Source organism: Bombyx mandarina, chromosome 09, assembly GCF_030267445.1.
Source record: "Bombyx mandarina strain Sakado chromosome 09, ASM3026744v2".
Classification (NCBI taxonomy): domain Eukaryota; kingdom Metazoa; phylum Arthropoda; class Insecta; order Lepidoptera; family Bombycidae; genus Bombyx; species Bombyx mandarina.
Genome location: NC_143216.1, coordinates 9430458 through 9452299, shown reverse-complemented (window position 1 = coordinate 9452299; position 21842 = coordinate 9430458). Strand labels below are relative to the sequence as shown.

The window sequence follows — 21842 nt, the reverse complement described above, 5'->3', positions numbered from 1 at the left end:
AAACGCATACATTTAACATCTGAAAAGCCGTTTGCTTAGTTGAAATACTATTCTATATTTGTATTTCGTAACGACTCCGTTTCATTATCACAAGTCTTTTATTGGTAGGCTTCATGAAGCTAGCTCCATCTAGCGACCGAAAGCAAAACTAAAATTTACGTTCAAATTAATATTTTTATTCAGTATGTGATAATATATGGGATTTAGTATATAATTTAAGAGTTGGTTTAAAAAAGTAAGCAATGTGTAAAATTTCTCTGTACTGATTTTTTTTTTAATTATTTAGTCCCAATTTTAATTTGTCAAAAGGCACTATGATAATGATTTATATCCAGGTAAGGTGTAATCTTTCTTATTATCGTTTTTATTTCAATATTACAACGGTATTTGAAGTCCTGAGATAAAATATTCCTAATCAACAATAAGATTAGAAGCAAGATAGAGACAGGTAGAGTTATAAGAAGGTGGAGCTTGCATTCCTCGTATAAACAAATCGAAGGTGTTTTGTAGCTCGTCTGCGGTTACAAATGAAGTGCATGGCCATTATCGCGAAGGTGTTATAATATGGCAGCGAGCGGTAGGGCGATGAGCGGCGGCAGTCGGGCGCAGTAATTAAGCCGCGGAGGGGGGCGGGGGCGCGGGACAGGGCGGGGCGAGAGGCGGCGACACTCCGCCGTGCGTCGCGCACTACACTGCACGTCCGACCGCGCGCGGGCCATGGTCGCGAGAACCGATGAGAGCATGTTTGGCTGCTATGGTGACAGCTACTCGTACCGCCTGTGGAGCCTGGCCAACGTGTGGGGCGCCTGCCGATGTGAGTAGTGCCTCGACGGCGGCCCGTCCCCGAACTTTCACCGCTGACGTCAGCGGAGGCTGTGATTCTCGGTTTAGTACGACGTAATTGCGATTGATAGTCCGCGAGTTGTGCGACGCGATATCGGAATCTGATAGTAGCCGGTGGTCTCGTTCAGTGAGGTGTGAGAACGGTGTCGCTCGATGAAAGTGCAGAGCGCGCTTATGGGAGTTGGCGGTTGGTACGAACGTTCGGCAGCCGCTTGGCTTGCGGACATGAGGAGTAAGCAAGTCCCGACGTCCACCACCTCGGCCAGGCGGCTTGCGGCCTTAAGTAAGCTTCGTTTCCTTTTGTTTTAATTTGCATTATCTATCTTCTACCAGTATTATTAACATCTTACTTTTCTTTCCTTTTAATTTATATTTCATTTTTAATTTCCTTCCAAAGTTTCATGTGAAACTTAATTTTAAAGTTACTCAGAAATTCAGTGAAAATAAAAGAGTAATAATTTCCCTAGCCCGTTCGTGTAACAGATAAAACTTACAACTTGAATTTCCCAAGTTCACCCCGATTAATCGAAACAGGTGAAAAAACATAACTTGGATGACATTAAAAATAATATTAGAACAGGTCTTCATGTTTCTAATGAACGGTCGGACGGCCTGTCCCCCGTCTCCCCCGGGATATAATTCATCCACTTGAGAATCGGGAACAGGTACAAACAGACTTGAAAGAAAGTTTCGTTTGTCGAGGGGAACCCGCTCGCTTTCACCGTCTTAAATCGTAAATGATTATGTTGTTTTAATTCATTTGCTTTTTATTCTTTTACCTACTTTTTATTTTATTCTTCCTCTTTGAGCGCCGCCTGTCTGAGTGGATGTAATAGGGACGTTTGATGCGTTCAGTCGTTTTTACAATGCGCTTAGACCGAGTCGGAACGCGGACGAATAAATTAGTTGAAAGTTGCGTTTTATCGCTAATTCGGGACGATCAAACGATATGTCGTGACGTTTGTGTTTAACGATAAACTATACAATAAACTTCGTATGTATCAAAGATGAACAACGGACGGACGCAAATATTTACAAAATAATAAAAACTACTTAAAACGTGCAGATCGTCAAACTTCTAAAAATAATAATAATGAACTTCAATATAATTAACAAAAAAACATACTTAAACAAGGAAAACCCTAAGTAATGGAATCTTATCGAGAATGGAAACCGGGCAAACTAGCTGTGTGTACCTAGAACAGATAAAATGAAGCGATGCCTACCTATTGGCACTCTAATTACTTGTTTGTTTTACAAGTAACGATCTGTGAGCATCTCATTAAATGTTTGTCAAGCATTTAGATCTGTAAGCTTTGTGATTTAAGGCATGATTCATCGAATGAGTCATTAACTGATTTTTGTTTATTGCATTTTCACCTCTTGACTTCTCCAGTCTGAATCATTGGAGGTGTAACGGACAGTCAAGCTTATTTATAGGCTTATTAGCTAAAGGTAAAATCGCGTGAATGTGTTGTGCGGTATCCACATAAGGCACAAGACTAATGAAGTGAAACATTTTAACTTAATCGGTAATTTTGTTCTTTTAATCGATTTTAATAAACGCAATTCTTAAAACAACCGAAACCAAAAAAATCTATTTCCAAACGAAAATAGCCTCATCTCCGCTCTGGAATTCGAAAGCAAAAAGACAGGTTTTTTAAAAAAAGGGCCAGGTTTACATAAACATGGAATTTTTTAAACGCTAGACCAGCAGGCGATCTTGTTGTTCGATCTAGGCAACACAACAACCAATAATATTTCGCAGAAAAACTTTTTTTTTATTGCCCTTGTAGGCAGACTAGCATACGGTCCATCTGATGATGAGTGGTTACCGTCGTCCATGGACTTCAGCAATGCCAGGCTGCCATCAAATGGCTTATATTATTGAAACTAAAATATTTTTATTGTTAATTGCGTAATTGATTCACCCGCGGTCTATAGAGCGAGCTATGAGCCTCATCGTGCTCTAGCAGCGACCGTAAGACAGGATAGCTGTTAGTTGTTCCTTGTTCTAGTATATATAAATAAGTAGCTGAGTTTACTTTGTGGGCCTTTCTGCTTTGGGACGTCTGCATTTTTACGTCAGTAAAGAAAATTCTATTTCACACCGATATGAGCTTCGTTAACTGGCTGGTAAACCGATCGGCCGTGAGTCTGTTTTCAAGTCTTAGCTACACCGTGTTCTTAAAAAGATCTTAGAATGTTTTTACGAATAAAATTTTAGAGGAATAGTGACGCATCTCGATTTATTCAAAACAGCTTTATGAAGAGCAGTTTTGTGTTTTGCGGGTTTTCATTTAGTGTTTACTCTTTAAACAATCTTGATACTTCACAGAGATAGAAACTCGCCTTGCGGTATCAGAAGGAAAATAGGATGGTTGCGAATCATTTGCGAATTTTCAAATTGATTAGTAGCAGACGTGCCATGTCGGCGATGAAGCGAGGTATGTGGTACCCATGGTCATCAAAGCCTACTGCGCCTGATATCCTGGCAACCACCGTAAGGTTCGGAACTCTCCTTTTAATTTCTATTCCTGCCAGACAATTATGTGGTGCCGCGCGGAGCTCATAGAATTGAACTGGTGGCGTTAAGCTCCTCTCAAGGCAAGATTAATTCGAAGACTGTGTGTGTTTAAAGGACAAAAGGTTGAGTTTCCGAAAGATGCTTACTGGTGGTAGGACCTCTTGTGAGTCCGCGTGGATAGGTACCACCACCCTGCCTATTTCTGCCGTGAAGCAGTAATGTGTTTCGGTTTGAAGGGTGGGGCAGCCGTTGTAACTATACTGAGACCTTAGAACTTATATCTCAAGGTGGGTGGCGCATTTGTATTACGTTGTAGATGTCTTGGGCTCCAGTAGCCACTTAACACCAGGTGGGCTGTGAGCTCATCCACCCATCTAAGCAATAAAAAAAAAGATACATTACCTATATATTGATGGCACAGATGAGCGCCTTTTCTAAAAGGCATTAGCAATTTGATATACCGTTGTAATTACACCCATTATCCTGCAATCTCCTAGGAGTTTTAATATCTGTGACGGTTTGGCAGAATAATCAAATTGGCTTCAAATAAAACGGGGAAAACCCGCAGGGGAACAATGTGCTAAATAGTTTCATGTGTAGGCAGCGGCTCGGCCATGTCCCTGTCATTGCTCATATCCATCGTTGGCCATTCACCATCGGTTGGGCCATATTACTTACTACCTACTACTATACCATACTACTAGTACCAGACTATCTTGCGTATTACCCCATTACGTACCGCTGAACTAAATTTCAACACTGCATTTATTCACGGTGTATTTTCAGAAATCAAATTTGCCACGTACTTATCATGCGACATGTCCTATTTGAAACTAGTCCTGAGCGTAAGCTGCTGTGTCCCCGGCTATGAGCGACCTTGACCCTTTACCATCGAACGATCCGAGGGTTCTTTTGTATTTCGTGGCAATAAAAATGCGTTTTATTGTTTAGCTGTAAATTCGAATTAATCGCAAGTCCCGTTATAGACCCTTTAACCACGCAGAGATTGTTCCCGCCGACAATATTAACGTAATTGAGGAAAACTAAATAGTTACACCGAAGCATGTATGTATGTCGTTCCATCGCTCCAGCTTCACAGAAATGAATAGAGAATAATAACCTGAACAAATACATTAATGAAAACAAAACACATTTTCGACGGCTCGTATATACATCAAACCTCATTTATTGTCCGGACACATGCCGAACATAAAACGTAAACAGCCGTTGAAACCGCAAAACAATAACCGAACAAAGAAACTAGACGTTAAAATAATAATTCCCTCATCGCACGATCACAGCTCGCAGCGAGAGCCGAGACGTTACAACATGGTGTCTGCTGTTGGTCACAGGCGGAGTTTTTTCTTTGGCCCCCTCTGCCCCCCTCCCGACCCACAGGTGCGAGTGGTGCGACCAATCACACAGCGGCCCCGACACGTTCAACAATCAATTCCTTATCTCTGAGACTAATTCTTGCATGTGTGCTGCCGATAATTATTTTTTTGTTGCGATAGTCAATCGGAAACGTTGTGTGCGAGTGTGGGTGCGGGTGCGAGTGCATGCAGGTTTTTATCAGCGGTGAGCGGACGCGGCCCGTGCCCCTGCGCAGATCGGTGCTGCGTGTGGGCGGTGTAGGTGTATCCATCCGCTGAGCCTAAACAAAACGCGTTGTTTGTGTTCGCAATAATCAACATATTATATTCCTGTGCTACTTAATGTCTTTATACGGTTACAATGTAAGCTGTGTTCGGCTGCCAATGTAATCTGCCGCGAGTGAGTACTAATCATGTTACAGCTGACATCTCTTTGTCTGCTGTACAATTCCACAAATTATATTTTGTTAGAATGGACCCAGTTATACTCTAATTTGATAAGGATTCCACGAAATTTTTTTCCCTATCATTCAAATCATCATTTCAACGTTTTTAACTCAACGAATCTGATAATGAAAAGCGCATGGCTGCGCCATCTAGTAGCAAGTAGTGAGACCAAATTTTTTATTTTATAATTCATTTCTATTTAAAAATTCTGTATCTCTATGCATGACATAAATGTTAATAAGTCAACAAATTAAATGTAACTTTTAAAATGTTATATTTCTCTTATAAATATACTTATCGTTATAGACCAATATTATCAAATATGGTTTTATATGATTTTTGGAATAGATAAAATATTATATTATGTAATTAAAAAATAAAGTACTATAATATAATATGGCTAAAATTTTAAAGATTTTTACAAAGCTACTTGGTCATAATATCTTCCTATCCGCAAAAAAAACTGCCTAATATTTTTTTTTTAATGTAAAATCAACATTTGAAAAACGTTTGTGCTTGCTTTTGATTTCATTTAATTCAATTTAATGTGGTAGTCGTATTAAGTTTCGAACGAGCAGCGCCATCTATTGTCCAATAGCTGAACCACGAAAATACTTAACACTCACTATAAAAAATTTCAAATTAATGGAAGTCATTCAGTTGTAGTTCCCCGTTATTATATTTAGAATTATATCGATTTAACCTCATTACATTACAGTCATATTACATATATATTAGAAACTGTAATGTTATTTTACCAAGTATAAGTACCTGCGGTTTTATTATGTAAATAAACTTCTCGCCAGTACCGATACCAGATTGTAATTATGAATCATACGATTTTATTACACACAATTAAAATTACTATACGTTTAAATACATTTGTAATGATGATAACATTGATCAGAAATTGTCTAGAGACGTAGTGACAACTAAAATCCTTATAAACTTATGTAAAACTGCCGAAACATACAAATTTTCCATTTATTTCATTCACATTACAACTAGAATATATTCTTTGCAGTCACGGTTAACGGAGTAACACAACAAGCACAAATCTCAATAATAAAAATCTAAGCTTTTCTACGCCAAAGTATTCAAGCAGCAGTAGCTTTCCCTAACAGTTACGAATACAACCAATAGCCAAATAAATACCTATACAAGAATAAACCCTGATAAGTGTTCGTTTGTCAATCTCCGTACCGCAAGACATCATATGACACCACTCTTCCACAAGTACGTACCACTCTTCCATAAGTATATTCATATATTGTCTCTTCTTACAGTGTCCTGTTTAATTCCTCGTCCCCGCGCTACCTTCAGGAACGTTTTGATTTCCTACATACTGCAAACTCCCATTCACTTAGGTCATCGGAGAACTTAATGCTGAAGTTTCCGGCTCACGGGACGTCATTCTATGACCAGTCCTTTACGGTTGAAGCAGTCCGTTTATGGAATGCACTACCCTTAAGCATCAAACAATCGTTCTCGCCGGAAAATTTTCAAGTTCAGATTCGCACTACCTTGTATAATAAATAATATGGCTCCTACGATATAACTGTATAAGTTGCTACTTATTTTGTATTTATTTGCATATTTTTAGTATTTATTTGTATTTAATCGTATGTAAGTCTATCTTATATTGTATTTATTTTTCACATGTGTATATAAGTAAGTATATATTTTATGTAAGTTTATTAAGATATAGCACCGTTCATGCTAGTTTGCTTATTCCTCTCCCTGCAAGGTTGCCTGGAAGAGATCGCTTTCAGCTATAAGGCCGCCAATTTATGTCACCGTCAATTATTTGTTTTATATGCTTACTCTGTACATGTGGTGTCAAATAAAGAGTTATATTATTATTATCACCACTAATTACTTAACAAAAAACTTTAAAATACCGCATTGTGGTCCTCTGGTGACTTTGCTTTGTTCATAATGTCATCAGTGATATGCTTGGTGTTCAAAAATTATGTGTAGGTACTTGTTGTCAGGATAACGACCAGGATCACGACAATTTAACATTATGGGGCTGGCGGGTATAATATACAGCATAATATTTAAATCTTACAACCTGTAGAAGGTCAAACAGTATTAGCAATTATGAACTGCGTTCAACAATAGTTACACCAAACGAACTTGCGCAAATACCGAATAATTAAAACTGCATTTGCGCGCTCGTAAAATAAACGACGTTACGTTTTACACAAAGTAATTTTGTGATTTCGTAAATAATTGTGAACAGTTCGTAATACAGTCGGGAACGCGCGTCGTGCGCCCCTCAGACTGTTTTGCAAAAATGATTCACGTTTTGTGAATAACCGGTGATTTCCGCTAGATCACGCTGTTACAGACTCTTACACCCCGTCCGCGAGATGCTGTAATAGCCTCTTAGGCTACCAGTTAATAAGTAGGAAAAAACTTACCGCACACAACCTATTACTGCGTTGCATATTTCTATTTCTTTACTTTACTGGAACTCAGCGGGAACTTACCGGCTATTCACAAAACATTAATCATTTTCTGCCGTGTAGCAGTAATGCGCTTCGGCTTGAAGAGTGAGGCAGCCGTTGTAACTATACTGAGCCCTTAGAACTTATATCTCAAGGTGGGTGGCGCATTTACGTTGTAGATGTCTATGGGCTCCAGTAACCACTAACACCGGGTGGATTGTGAGTTTGTCCACGCATTTAAGCAATAAAAAAAAAGATCGCAGCATTACTGCTACTGGTGATGTCCATAGGCAGCAGTGATCATCTTCGATTAGTTAGGACGGTTCTTCGGTCTGTTCCGGCTACTAGAGACATAACTAACAACCTATTTAATAGATGGTCAACGGTGTGCACTCACAATGTCTACCATACAGATAAACGACAACGTCATACGTAGGTAGGTACATAATTTGTATGTACTACAGTGAGGGGTGGCCTCTCAAGTAAGCGATAACCGACCACGTCCATATTGTCCGTCGCACAAACATGGCGTTAACACTGCCTACTCTTCTGTAATTGACCCTTTAAAACTAGATTCAGATAATTGTCAGATATGCCGAAGTGATAACTGAAAATTTTGGTCAATGTTACCAACCTTCGGATAGTATTTCGTGCCCAATAATACCTATATTAATGAACGCATATAAAGCCGGATGTGTCGGTTCGCAACAACAAACCAACATTTCCCCTGTTTCCTGTCCTGATAATGACTGGAAACCTATTCTTCAAATTTCTCGGTGCCCGTGCTTCCCCTTAACGTTACATGTTTAACTAAATTTAGTAAATTATTGGCTGGCTCATTTCTACATAAAGAAGCAAACTAATACTTCGTTATGTTGTTCTATTGTTTGTTGTAAATGATTTACGAACCGCAAGCGAGCGGCAAAACTATGTAATGCTTTAAACCTGCCGCATTGCATCGGACGGTGCTCCAGCGAACTCTGACGATAAAGACGGACCAGTGGAGGTCAGTACGCGAACACGTGTTAGGCGTACCTACATAATTTAGTATTGGCTGCAGAAACCCCAGGAAACACGCCCGCTAGGCCATGGACTTTTATTAAACTAGTACCATTAGTAGTAGAAGATGCACGTCGCAAACCCGTATCTCATGAAAAATAGCCGGCAAAACTATAATCATACAATCTAATTAACATTTTAATTACGACCATTCTGCATAATTACTTAATATCATAAATATCGGTGTGTATTTATTGATTTATCTTTTGTTCAAGCACTCACGAAGTGAATCGATACGATTTTTTGCAAGGGGCCTTCTGCATTGGAATGTTACTTAGAACTCACGTAAACTTTCATTCCGGAATTTCACGTGTTTCATTGTTTTAGAAGTACACAATGAACGCGGGTGACAACTAACTGGAAGCAACTCTAGCACGCGGCAGAGTTGTCATTTAAGAGCGACCGGTTGGCAGTGTACCGCATTCGACCCCGGAAGACTCGTTCTGGTCGTCCATGGGGCTCGATGCCATAAAATACTAACTGGAGACCATTGATTGTGTAACTAAAGGGATCCACCCTCCTAGTTATTGCTATACAAGCTTCCCAACGCCAGCACTTCCCGACGCACCCCGAAAAGTTCTTGATATGGTATTTTTTATCAATGAAAATAAATGAACATACACCTTATTGATCGTGGCCGCCGTGGCTTTCGGATTTGTGCGATGCTGAGGACGCAGCCTGCCGCTAACAATTGTTTTCAAACGCCTTTCAAATAAATAGATTATATAATTATGTTTATTGTGAATTTCCTTGTCAACAGTTCGTCCGTTGGCGAGCGGAGGGTCGGAAGGCAAGCCGTCTGAAGAAGAAGAGGACCGCGGGGGCTCCCCGCTGGGCCCCGGAGGACCGTTTACCTGCAGCCAGTGTCGAGGCACCTATCCCACGCGAGAGCAGTTGGACCGACATGAGACCTTGCACACGCCCAGCACACAGGTGGATACAGTCCAATATGTCAGTTCACATTGTAATATCAATGCTTCTGATAAACATATTTAATGCATAATCAAACGAAATGATATACTAATTAAGAGAATTCAAAGAGATATTTTCCTAATTTTAACAAGGTCGTTTTTCTTTTGCCGATAGACATGCAAGATCTGTCATAAGAGTTTCGCGAACGTATACCGACTGCAGCGGCACATGATCAGCCACAACGAGAGCGCCGACCTGAGGAAGTACAAGTGCAACGATTGCGACAAAGCCTTCAAGTTCAAACACCACCTCAAAGAGCATCACAGGATACACAGCGGAGAGAAACCATTCGAATGCGCTAATTGTGGGAAGAAATTTTCACATTCTGGTTCATATTCGAGTCATATGACCTCCAAGAAGTGCCTAGTCATGAACCTTAAAATGGGCCGGATAAAACCGAACAACCCTGCCCTCAACCCCAACAGAAGTCCGTCTAGGAAGCGAGCGAACGCAATAGCAACATCTCAATTGAACAACAACATACCCTCAAACGGAAACACTTTCCTTCCTATCCTTCCAAAATACAACGAAGCTGCAGCCTTTTTCGCTTCCATGTCGTCACAAGATAGTAATTTCCACCGCCCGCCCTTAGGGCAGCCAGCTCTTAATCCGTTCTATCTGCCCCCGGGGCTACCAATGAGTCCTGCTAGTGGTATCACTCCATATAGCTTAAGCCAATTCTTTGAACATTTAGCTTCATCTCAGTGTCCGCCAAGGAAAATAGAGAAACTACCCAGCCCGAAACACTATAATCCCGAGGCTCCCGAAGATCTAATCGAAGAAGTCACCGAGGAAGAAGACAAGAGATCAGAAGGGAGCGCTGAACTGGTCATGGATATTGAGGATGATGAGGCAGTTACGGTTAAAAAGGAGAAACAAGATCAAGACTGTGAATCAAGGCCTCCATCTCAATATAATTCCGTCCCAATAATGAACAGCAATGTTCAAGATGAAGACAATAATCAATCCAGATTCAACACCATATTAGAATCAGTTAGTGCATCTGTAACCAAACATTTCATCAGTACTAATGCAGACAAGCTGTCCCCGGTCGCCGGCTCCGTGTGTCCTAGCTTGGAATCGCCTCCGACGCCGCATGTCATCATAAAGGAAGAACCGGAGGACTTAAACCGATGCTTTAAATGTAACATCACTTTCGAAAGTAGGGACGAGTTGTTAGACCACGAAAAGATACACTGCGATAATATATTTAGAAAGCATGAGAGCTTAGCGGCGCAAGTCGCGGAAACGGTGGCGCTCACCAGGATAGAAGCTGAGATGAGGAACAACTTGCAGAGTGGCGCGAGTGCGAGCGAAGACGAAGATTCCAAGAACGATGATAAACTTTCTATTCACGACAATGACAAGAAAATCAGAGTCCGCACCGCACTAACTGATGTCCAGCAAGTCAAACTGAGGGCATTTTACTGCTTCGACCAGAGACCGAACCGGGAGGAATCCAAGCGCATAGCTCAGCAAGTCGGATTGGACAGTCGAGTGGTGCAAGTGTGGTTCCAAAACTTTAGGGCCAGGCAGCGAAGAATGACGAAAACACAGCTCTCGCCCGACCAACCGCTAGACTTGTCCACGAAGAAATCGAACCAATCGGTGACCTCCACGCCGTCGCCGTCGCCTTGCAGCATTTCAGTTACACATTCCGACTCCGAGGAAGCTGTGAACTTAAGTCAAAAGTCGTCACGTAGCACAACGCCTCATCGCACCAATTACACCAACACTTACTCACATTCCAACTGCTCATCATCTTCTTTCACTGACTTTAGACTGTCGCCATCGCCCGGTGAGATCAACGGTCAGAAACGTTTGCTGCCCCAGAAACTCAATCCCTTAGTACCCATGGAGAAGTTGCTGCAGTACAACGACATGGCCAATGGGAGATCTCCTATCCTGAACATGCATATGTCGAGTGACGTGACCAGGCACGGCAGCCCGTCCTACGACCGTCCCTGGGCTGATGACGTCCAACATTCGATCGAATACGACGATGAACCGACTGTACTTAAGAAGGGCAAGCTCAAGCACGTCGACGTCAAGGAAGGAGAAGGACAATTTGTGTGTGACCAGTGCGACAAGACCTTTGTGAAACAGAGCTCTCTAGCCAGACACAAGTACGAACATTCAGGTTGGTGCAAATTATATTCCCACTCGGTATAATACGTTTTCAGCGAAGTTGTCAGCTCTAAGTATCGAAACCTACGTTCAGTACAAGGTACAAGGATAACTGATGTTAGCTTTCCCACAGCTGGACGGCCTAAAGCAGCTAATCAAAGCAATGGGAGTGAGGAGGGGTTTGTTAAGTCCTTTATCAGATTTCTGTCTGCGTGTCAATCACTACAGAAATGCGATAAGTATGATGTTAGATACCCACACGTACGACACGAGTGTTTTTTTTTCTTTTTTTTATTGCTTAGATGGGTGGAAGAGCTCACAGCCCATCTGGTGTTAAGTAGTTACTAGAGCCCATAGACAATTACAACGTAAATGCGCCACCCACCTTGAGATCTAAGCTTTAAGATCTTAGGATAGTTACAACGGCTGCCCCACCCTTCAAACCGAAACGCATTACTGCTTCACGGCAGAAATAGGCAGGGCGGTGGTACCTACCCGCGCGAACTCACAAGAGGCCCTACCACCAGTTTGTCCCTAGATACGCAATACTAATCGTTTGAAATATTTACCTACAGGGCAGCGACCCCACAAGTGTCAGGAGTGCCCGAAAGCGTTCAAACACAAACACCACCTCACGGAACATAAGAGACTCCATACCGGGGAAAAGCCCTTCCAGTGCTGTAAATGCTTCAAGAAATTCTCCCATTCGGGTTCGTACAGCCAACACATGAATCACCGGTTCGCCATTTGCAAGCCTTACAGAGAATAGATATGATTAGGGATAGAGTGTGAAATACTTGGATTTACCTATTATTTCGCTTATAGTACATACTTGGATTTTTACGTCGATATCGATGCCAAATAGATTATGTGCCAAAATGTTTATTTTAGATGTAAAATAAGGTTACCAATTAGGATCGCCGCTCCGGACATAACGCTTGGCGTTAATGTTAAGTATGTGTAAGAAGACACGAGATAGTATATTTATTACGGTAACAATGTTATGAACAACGAAATATTACCTGATACTCATTGGGTACTATAGTATTCACGAGGTATTTTTATGGTTGTTGCTCAACTTTTTGATTTTGTACAATTTTTATGTTTCATATTAGTGTCGGCTGTAAGGAGAATGTGCCATTGAGTACCAAATCAAATGCCAAATTAGTTCTAAAGTCTGTAAATTGTAATGTGCTATTTTTATTCATTTGAGTGCCAATTACCCGAAACGCGTGCCATTCAATGCCGTTACAAATTCGCGATAATTCTAAGTATAGTTTCTATTGTAATCGCAAAGGCCCGTACCTGTAGTATAATACTCAAAATAATATTAGTTTTAAAACAAGGAATAGATTTTTTTTAATATACGTAAATATAATTCCATAACGTATTAATAATAGTCATCTTATTGATTTTATTGTACATTTTTTTCTATTTCAAAGTGAGCTGTTACACTAATTAAAACTATTTTACCTTTTGATCTAGATTGAAGTTCAAAATTTTAAAACTAGTTATATATTATAATTAAGTATTTCTGTTTAAATACATAAATACAGAGAATAGCAAGTGCAACAGTGAGTGATGTTTCAATACAAATAGCTTTTCTTTGGATCTACACAACTATTAACACACTAGTGACTCGTATCGAGGGATGTTCCCTGTTCTAATAAATAAAAACGCACTGGTAATAAAACACTAAATAATACACCTTAAAAACATATACTATAGATACTGCAGATAATTTCTGATATCGAAACTAGCTAATGTTTGCCCGGTCGTAGTGCTTCACCTCACATGTACACAATACCGTGTTGATTCCTAATCGTCTTTGTTGTTCGGCGTCCTCCCGGGCGTATTGAATACTTCTATACAAAGAAAAGTTTTAGCCGTTTCATTAGAAAAGTCCGCTTAACGCCCTACAGAGTATTTCTGCTAAAACATTGACGCACCACGGAGCATCATCTTCAAATGTCGGCACGTACAGTTAGAACAGGATCTGATTTCCCATTGCGAAGTTTGCGGCAAGAGCCCTGCGACCCTGATCGTGAACTGCAGCTGGTCTCTTAACTTACAAACCATTGAGCATAACTGATTACATTACAGAACATCTTGTAGCCTCACTGTTAGAATCTCATGTTCTATTCTTTGATTCCACCAGTTTATAGAGACATATAAACTAATATACTAATCTTGCATCGTAATAAGTATTTAGATAGATACAATTTTATTTAAGTTTTACGCATTCCATAATTCGTCTATGGGATCTCTGATGTGTTTAAGAAACTATTTTATACAGTCAACGTTGAAATTTATTCTATAAGATGTAAATATTGTTGTAAATAACGAATTTATGTGTAAATATGATCGCTTTAATTAATAACGGCAGTCCGATACTGCATTATACACAATACGGTGACAATAACGCACGCTGCTTCTAAGGTATTTTGATGTAAAAATATTTTCTATTGATAAAGATATGTACTATATTCCATGTACTATATCACGTTATATGCTGTTGACCTAGTGTATCCTTCTTGCCGAAAACTTGTAGTATCTAGTAGAATATAGTTCTCTTGTACTAAAATATCATATAAAATCCAATTTATATTCTATTACAAATTCCGGATACATAATTCTGACTTCATTTCCTTTCGTTTCCGCATTATAAAACACCAAAGTTCCTAACCGAAAAATACATTTTAAGTGTATAAAATATAATTTATATATTTTTAAATAGAGTAATTACGTAAGTAGAATAATTTTTCAGAGGTTTCCAATCAACGAATTACATGTAATAACAGTATGAACTATGTATAAATATATATTAGCAATAATTAATGTTGCAGTATTTGAACCCTTTCTTACGGTTAGTGGTGTGAGCGCACATCAGGCATCGGTCCATCAGGTATTCCTTAACATCAGTTTCATTTTAATTGTTAATTACTGCACTCGTCTATACTTGAATAACAGATTACTTTATAGTTTCATATAGGTACATATTAGCCTCTTCTACAGAAGATCTTGTACCTAGTCTACTATTTTCTTTTGTTATAAATAAACCAAAGAATGTACAATATGTAACAAAATGTAACAATATGTAACTAATGAAGTTTGTCACAAACGAAAGCGCAGCACTTGACATAAAATTATGTGATAAATACTCGTATTTGAGTATGTGGAAGTCTTAAATCTAGAAACCTAGGTATTGCACTTATTTATACAATTACGAAAATAATGTGATCTTTCCTTTTAATTGTTCCGGTGCTTTAACCGGGTCACTCATAGGACCCGAGTAAAATGAACCTTGATAATGTTAAATAAATGTGTAATACTGCTCTGAATTGTTTAAACGTCATAGTTTTGCTTGTTTTTGTCTCGTCACGTGTTGTGCTCCACCATCAGTATTCAGCATATTAAATTAATAACCATGTAGAAAAAAAAAACCCATCGCTTTAATAATACATTGATTTAATAAGAAAGGTAAAACAGTAGTTCTAGGTAAGATGTGTACGTTATCCTATTTGAGCATTCAAATATTTTATATTATTTTTAATAAGTTTTTAATAAATTAATAAGTGTCAAAATTGACAGGTGGGCTAGACAAACCAAAGATAACTTACGTAATAAACGACGTGAAGATCTGTAAATAATAACCACGTCTAGGAAATAAGTAAATGTTAAGTCGCCGTGCCAAAAAAAGATAAGCTTCATTTCCTTTCTGAAGGCATTAAGTACTGTAGCTTATTTTTATTGTGCAATAATAATGTTGCAAAAAAGTATTTTCTTCTAGTATGTAAAGTTTGAAGTTGTAAGCGAATGTGAATTCCTCATGCCATATAATATTAATGTGTTTGTTGTATTTGCGAGCGAGTGTCACGTAAAGGTTGCTAATTTGTTAAATGTAAGTGTCTACTTTAGATTGTTAAACATACACATAGGTTGAAAGAAAATGTGTTAAAAAATTGAATATTGCCTATTTAAAATTATAGTAATTCATTTTACTTTATATTATAATGTATATTAAATTTATGAATATTAAAAATATATATATATTGACAATTCAATGCGGATTAGCTGTTTTGTTTTTATTTGGATGCTGTTCGCCTTAAACCCTGTTCATTAACAAACTAGATGATGACCGGTTTTTTTTTTTGATAACGCCATCTTGTTGTGTCTTTAAAGCGGTTAGTTGCCCTTAATTAAGAAAAATAGTATTATTATTCGCCAATAGATGTCGGCAAGAGTTGATTATTGAAAACACGAATAAAACAACATTTTCTGAAAATAAACCGTAGCTAGATCGATATATCGCCCCCGAAATCCCCTGTATACTAAATTTTATGAAAATCGTTGGAGCCGTTTCCGAGATTCAGAGTGTATATATATTTACAAGAATTGCTCGTTTAAAGGTATAAGATATGAGCGATTAATGACTAGATTTTGTAGCCCCTGGATTTTCTGACCTAGGTATTGTGAGATATGGTGTCAACTTCATGGTCCATCGAACTTAACATAATATGTATTTTGTCGCAGCGGCGACATCAATACACCTATTAAGAATAAATTATAACAATAATTTGGGGTTGATGATTTCCGATTCTGTAGGTTTCGAACTGCAATATTCTACAAGTGATCAGAATGATGCAAAACGGGAACCGAAAAAAATTTGTGGCTAAGCCTTGTAGGAAGTGGCTCCCCCTGGTAAAGGTCAAGGGGCGACCTGAGGGGGTAGCGGCCACGCGGCGCGCTACCATCACTCTAGCGTGCTGCCAAGGAGTATCAATAATAGAAAGACCGGTTGGCAGTGTATCGCGTCCCGACCCGGCAGGCTGGTTCTGGTCCGGTGGGGTATTCCTGGACACCAGCGGCGCGTCTGGGTGGCCTGACGGGCTGCCGTGCCCAGGCCTTGTCCGCCTGGATAGCGAATATCCTCCAACTAAACCGTTGCCAAACAGCCCAGCTGTGCTCCAACGTGTGGTCTGGAGTGCCAGTTCTCTTTTTTCCTATAACTTTTCCTTGTTAGGGTTGAATCTTGATGTCGTTTGGTTTGGAACATGCTAGGCGAAGGTGTGTGTTCCACTATGCTCCGCGTCTTTCTTTGTACATTAATTTGATCTCACCTCTAACATTCTTCCTCTTATAACAACTCTCTCAACAAAAATTAATGAATGAAAAAAGTCTGAAAAATATTTACGATGGACGTTATTTCAATACAGGACACTGTTTTTGTCTATGATAGAAATTCAATTAAAAACTGCAGTTATAAGTATCATCGACAAAATATTAGATCCCATTCTCGCGGATCGTTGGAACCTCTGGGCCTGCGGAGTTACTACGGTTCCCTCTGTATTTTGTACCGTATGTTCCACGAGGAGTGCTCTGAGGAATTGTTTGAGATGATTTCATCATCTCGTTTTTACCATCGCACCGCTCGCTCCCGGAGTAGAGTTCATCCATACTACCGGAGCCACTGCGTTCATCCACAGTGCGTTTCCAGAGATCTTTTTTGCCACGTACCATCCGGCTTTGGAATGTACTCCCCTCTACGGTGTTTCCTGCGCGTATGACATATCCTTCTTCAAACAAGGCTTGTGGAGAGTATTATACAGTAGGCAGTGACTTGGCGCTGCCCCTGGCATTGCTGAAGGCCATGGGCGACGGTAACCACTCACCTTCAGGTGGGATGTATGCTCGTCTGCTTACATACCCAATAATAAAAAACAATTGACCATGTTGCATTTTCAGAGATAAAGAATTGGTTAAAGTATTTCGGTCCACAAATTACCAGTTCTATGACAACGGTTACCATCGTAACATTGTTACACGTTTGCATCACTATTGCTTCACTTTTTTTATTGTTACCCTTGTAGACAGATGAGTACGTGATGGTGAGTGATCACATTGCTCATCATGGTTGACAATGCCAGGATCACAGAGAATCCGCAAACATACAGCAGATGACTCTCTTCAACTCTGGTTTAAAGACGAACATGAGGCTCGATAAACACCGTGTAGGAGAGTTCATTCCGAAGCGGATGCTATATGACAAAAAGGATGCTTGGAAAAGCTCTGAATGAAAGCAGCGGTTCTAAATAGTACGGTGCTCGGGTGGCGGGCGGTACAATAATAAAAAAACTGATGTAGGGTCATCTCGGATAATTGCTCACGGAACATAGGTACCTACAGTACAAAAAACAAAGAAAACCGAAGTTCGTCCTTAGAACCAGAAGATTTTTTTTTATTGCTTAGATGGGTGGACGAGCTCACACGACCTGGTGTTAAGTGGTTACTGGAGCCCATAACATCTACAACGTAAATGCGCCACCCACTTTGAGATATAAGTTCTAAGGTCTCAGTATAGCTACAATGGCTGCCCCGCCCTTCAAACCGAAACGCATTACTGCTTCACGGCAGAAATAGGCGGGGTGGTGGTACCTACCCGTGCGGACTCATAAGAGGTCCTACCACCAGTAAATCAATATTGATGATTCGAATAGGATTTTAGAGGTACAAAGCCTTCTTAGTAAGCGCTTAGTAAGTTTCAGAGATTTTGTGACAAGTGAGTATTGCGTGGCTGTTATATGTAAAATATAATAATAATAATAGAACTGACCCACGAGACTACCGTAATGTGGCGTGTTGATTTAAACATTATAGCTCCAATAGTTGGGCCGGTATAAGGTTTGATAGCGAAAAGTTCCGACTAGGCCCTTGAGAAACTTTCGTTGTCCAGCTGGGCTAGGGGCCTGGTACAAAAAGCACCTATCCTTGATATGGAGCGTATTGTGAGGAGGTCTCTCATTCGGGAGCCATATCCACTGGTCGCATACGTCGTCCACACCGCCATCAGTGGTCTGTTTCTTGTCAACTGACGTAATAATTGGTTTATTTTACTGAAACGGAAGGAGCTATGTAAATTATTTTATGTTGTTAATATGTGTTTCTTTGGATTTAAGCATTATACGCTTGTATGGTGGTAATTTATGAACCGTTTAATATCTGTTAAAGTGTGTAAGTGTGTTTAGCCACTTAGTTCTTGCCGGATCTTCACAATGGGTCGCTATTCCAATCCGGTGCTAGATTATGCGAAGCACTGTGCTTGCTAGGGTTAGTATTAGCAAATTCTCTCAGGGTGAGCCCGTAAGCTCGCTTACCTGTTTGCTAAAAACTGTAATAGCCCCTAAGGCTACCGCTAAAACGCACAATAGGTAGGAAAACAAATAAGTGTCTGAAAATGAAAATAAAGTCGTCGGTAGTGACTTAACGGGCTCTCTCAAAATCCATTAGTTTCATCAAAATTTCACCACTTTGGTGAGTCATAATCTTGTTTTACTTACTCCCTTCTCAATAGAATAAAATAACAAATTAATTAACTTCATCTCCTTCCGATTCGTGTATTTCTTAATACAAGAGAATAATAAAATATTGACTTTCGGAGGGTAGAACTAAGGAGCACCATCTCAGTGTATTTAAAAAGTGTTAAAATTAAAAACTTAGGTGGCGCTATAGTAGCAAGCGGAAAGATTTTAAAAACAGCGCCATAGACTTTTTTTTGGTACAATTTTTCCTTGTTAGGAAAGGCAAGGGAATCTAAGCCCATACAGCCTTATCTGCTCTATATATGCTTTGAAATAATTTTTCAAAAAAGCCGAAGCCAGGTCTTATATGATATATATTAATATATCCTGAAATAAAAATGTCATTAAGGCCGAAGCCAAGTCCTTTATAATTTCTTCCTGAAATAAAAATTTCAAATCACGCTTCACTCTATTTAAAACTGCTATATTCATATCAGTTCCACTTTACACTATTTATTATACGCATAGCGCTATTTCAGTGAGTCTTCCAACAATAACTTTCTGTTTAAACGTGTACACTTTTTCAACTTGTCACATCTACAAGATGGTGCTGTTTACTCTCCATATGTTGACTGTATACTTACCTACTTCAAGCTCGATCTGGCAAAAATGGCACCGTGAGAAGCGAATTGCCATATTGAAAAAAAGAGAAGAAGAAAAACAAATCACGTACTAAATGAGGTTGTACGGTATAATACCTTTGCCTTTTCGATTAGAAAAATGAAACTAGCACTAGAAATAGTGATACCAGGTACACTGTAATTACAATAAGTTCACTATAATTTTACTGCTGTTACTGTCTACTGTATTGCAAAAATACGGTGTGAAAATAAATAAATAAATAATAAATAATAATAAATAAATATTTACTAACAGTCACGCCACGTTAACTGGTCCCGTGATAAGTTCGAAGAAAATGACTATGAAAACCAATGAATTTTTGTTTATAAATAAAAAACTACGTTAAACAAAACGCATTGTACGACTACATCGGCGAACCGAACGAACTCGTCGAAAACCGAACTTGCCGAACCTTTCGCCGCAAGGGACGGCCCTAGGGGTGAAGGGTTAGGCGAGTAAGTTAACCCACAGATGCAGTCCACTGAGTTTCTCACCGAATCTTCGTGGGTCGCGTTTCTGATTCGTGGTAGATTCTGCGAAGCACTGCTCTTACTAAGGCTAGTGCTAGCAACGTTCACAGGTTAGACCCTCGTGAGCTCACCTACTCGTTCGGTGTATCTAGTATAACCCTTCGAGTTCACAAAAAAGTTAGGAGAAAAAAAAGTACTGTGTGATTCAATTGCCTATTCGTAACTTAATTCCTTAACCCTTTCGGTGGTATTGATTCAATCTATTGTGTTATTCAGAATGTTTGCGCATGAAAGAAATGTTGAAAGACGCCTTACGCCTAAAACATAAAAAAAAAATATAAGCAGTGATAAAATTTATTAATAATTTACGTCATCAAATTTTCATAAAATAGTTGCGACGTGATTCAAAAGACCCATATTCGTAATAAATAATATTTTAAGTGCCTCTGAAAACATTTATGAACAAATTTAAAATGTCAAAGGTTCTCAATGACGATCGATGAAACTAATGATATCAGTACAGTTAAGACACTGTAACATTATAAACAATTCAGTATCCAGTAGGTTGGTTTCAACCGGCATGCCCCAGATTATAGTTTTTAAATTTATTTGTCCATTTTTAAAGGACCGTACGTTATTTAATTTCCTGCAATAATGCTGTAATTTACCAATTTACCAATGATATAAAATTTTAAAATTCTAAAATACCTTATTTTGAAATAATTAACTGTAAATATGCAAATCTGATCTGGCAGCATTGACTACAAATCACGTTATCGTTTGTGCCAATAGACTTTGTATCCGGCTAATAAATAAATAAATAAAAAATCACGTTAACGTTGTGTTGTGTTCTCGTCGCCTGCCCCGCATGGGAGGGGTGGCGCCGTGTCCTCGTCGCAAAAGTAGGAAACGACTTGTCGTTGCCGAGTGTTGTGGCATCGATGCTCGGCGACGACGAGTCGTGGAAGGCGATGCTCGACTTCTGCGAGTGCACCATCTCGCAGAAGGAGGCGGCGGGGCGCGTGAGAGACGCACAATCCCGCCGCCGTCGAGCGGGGGCCAGGGAGGCGGATCTCGCCCAAGCCCTGGCCCTCTAAGTGTTTCGGGTCCCCCCTCACATGTCGGTCTGGGGACCGGCGAGGGGGGCCTAAGAAGACGACGTGCAAGCTGCTCTGCACGCGTTTTACGCAAGAGCATCCGGGTGATGGAAGGCCGGCTATCCTCGACCCACGCTGGTTCTGGTCCAGCGGGGTATTCCGTAGGATAGGTCACTCTAACCGGCGCCATCTAGGCGGGCTTCGGATAGCCTGCCGACCGAGAGGGCTGGTGGTCGTGGCGCCGACGACCGCCGGTCCGGCGTCCCGAGGGGGAGGGTGATGGGAGAGATGTGCTCCGCACTAAACGCTTCACTTTCCCCCCTTTGCCTCTTCATGAGTTCTGTCTCATGCGAGGTTTGGACGTTGGTTGTTGAGCGACAGGAGGTTTTAGTCAGTTCGACTCTGACATGCCCCGCCCTCTATCCCCAGTGGAGGGCGGAAGTCCGGCGATTTCCTCCTGACCAAAAAAAAAAACGTTGTGTCAAAACTGTCAAA

General features: G+C 40.0%; 1 protein-coding gene and 1 long non-coding RNA gene across 6 annotated transcripts; one reads left to right on the top strand and one right to left on the bottom strand.

Moving 5' to 3' along the window:
- Window positions 1–510: 510 nt before the first annotated feature.
- On the top strand, window positions 511–15874 carry zfh1 (Zn finger homeodomain 1). 5 transcript variants are annotated; one of them, XM_089729860.1, is made up of 4 exons: window positions 511–814; window positions 9463–9635; window positions 9789–11814; window positions 12377–15874. In XM_089729860.1, exons 1-4 carry the CDS (start codon window positions 718–720, stop codon window positions 12568–12570), a joined length of 2490 nt encoding a protein of 829 aa, XP_089585986.1. In that variant the 5' UTR covers window positions 511–717; the 3' UTR covers window positions 12571–15874. The 5 variants fall into 5 exon arrangements, with proteins under 5 accessions (XP_089585986.1, XP_028039114.2, XP_028039113.2 ...); XM_028183313.2 differs by having other exon boundaries at window positions 9463–9653; XM_028183312.2 differs by having other exon boundaries at window positions 655–1126.
- A 55-nt stretch (window positions 15875–15929) lies between these two features.
- LOC149502343 (uncharacterized) lies at window positions 15930–19255 on the bottom strand. The gene is made up of 3 exons (XR_016323565.1): window positions 19139–19255; window positions 18415–19029; window positions 15930–16980 (listed from the first exon to the last, which is right to left on the bottom strand). It is a non-coding gene; the product is annotated as an uncharacterized LOC149502343 (long non-coding RNA).
- Window positions 19256–21842: the final 2587 nt, after the last annotated feature.

What these genes read in the sequence shown, in the direction of transcription:
- zfh1 (XM_028183311.2), top strand. Translation starts at nt 997, where the DNA reads ATGAAAGTGCAGAGCGCGCTTATGGGAGTTGGCGGTTGGTACGAACGT. An exon ending in AGGTGGATACAGTCCAATAT is followed by an intron (nt 9,654 to 9,788) that starts GTCAGTTCACAT and finishes TTTTGCCGATAG; the next exon opens with ACATGCAAGATCTGTCATAA. An exon ending in ACACAAGTACGAACATTCAG is followed by an intron (nt 11,815 to 12,376) that starts GTTGGTGCAAAT and finishes ATTTACCTACAG; the next exon opens with GGCAGCGACCCCACAAGTGT.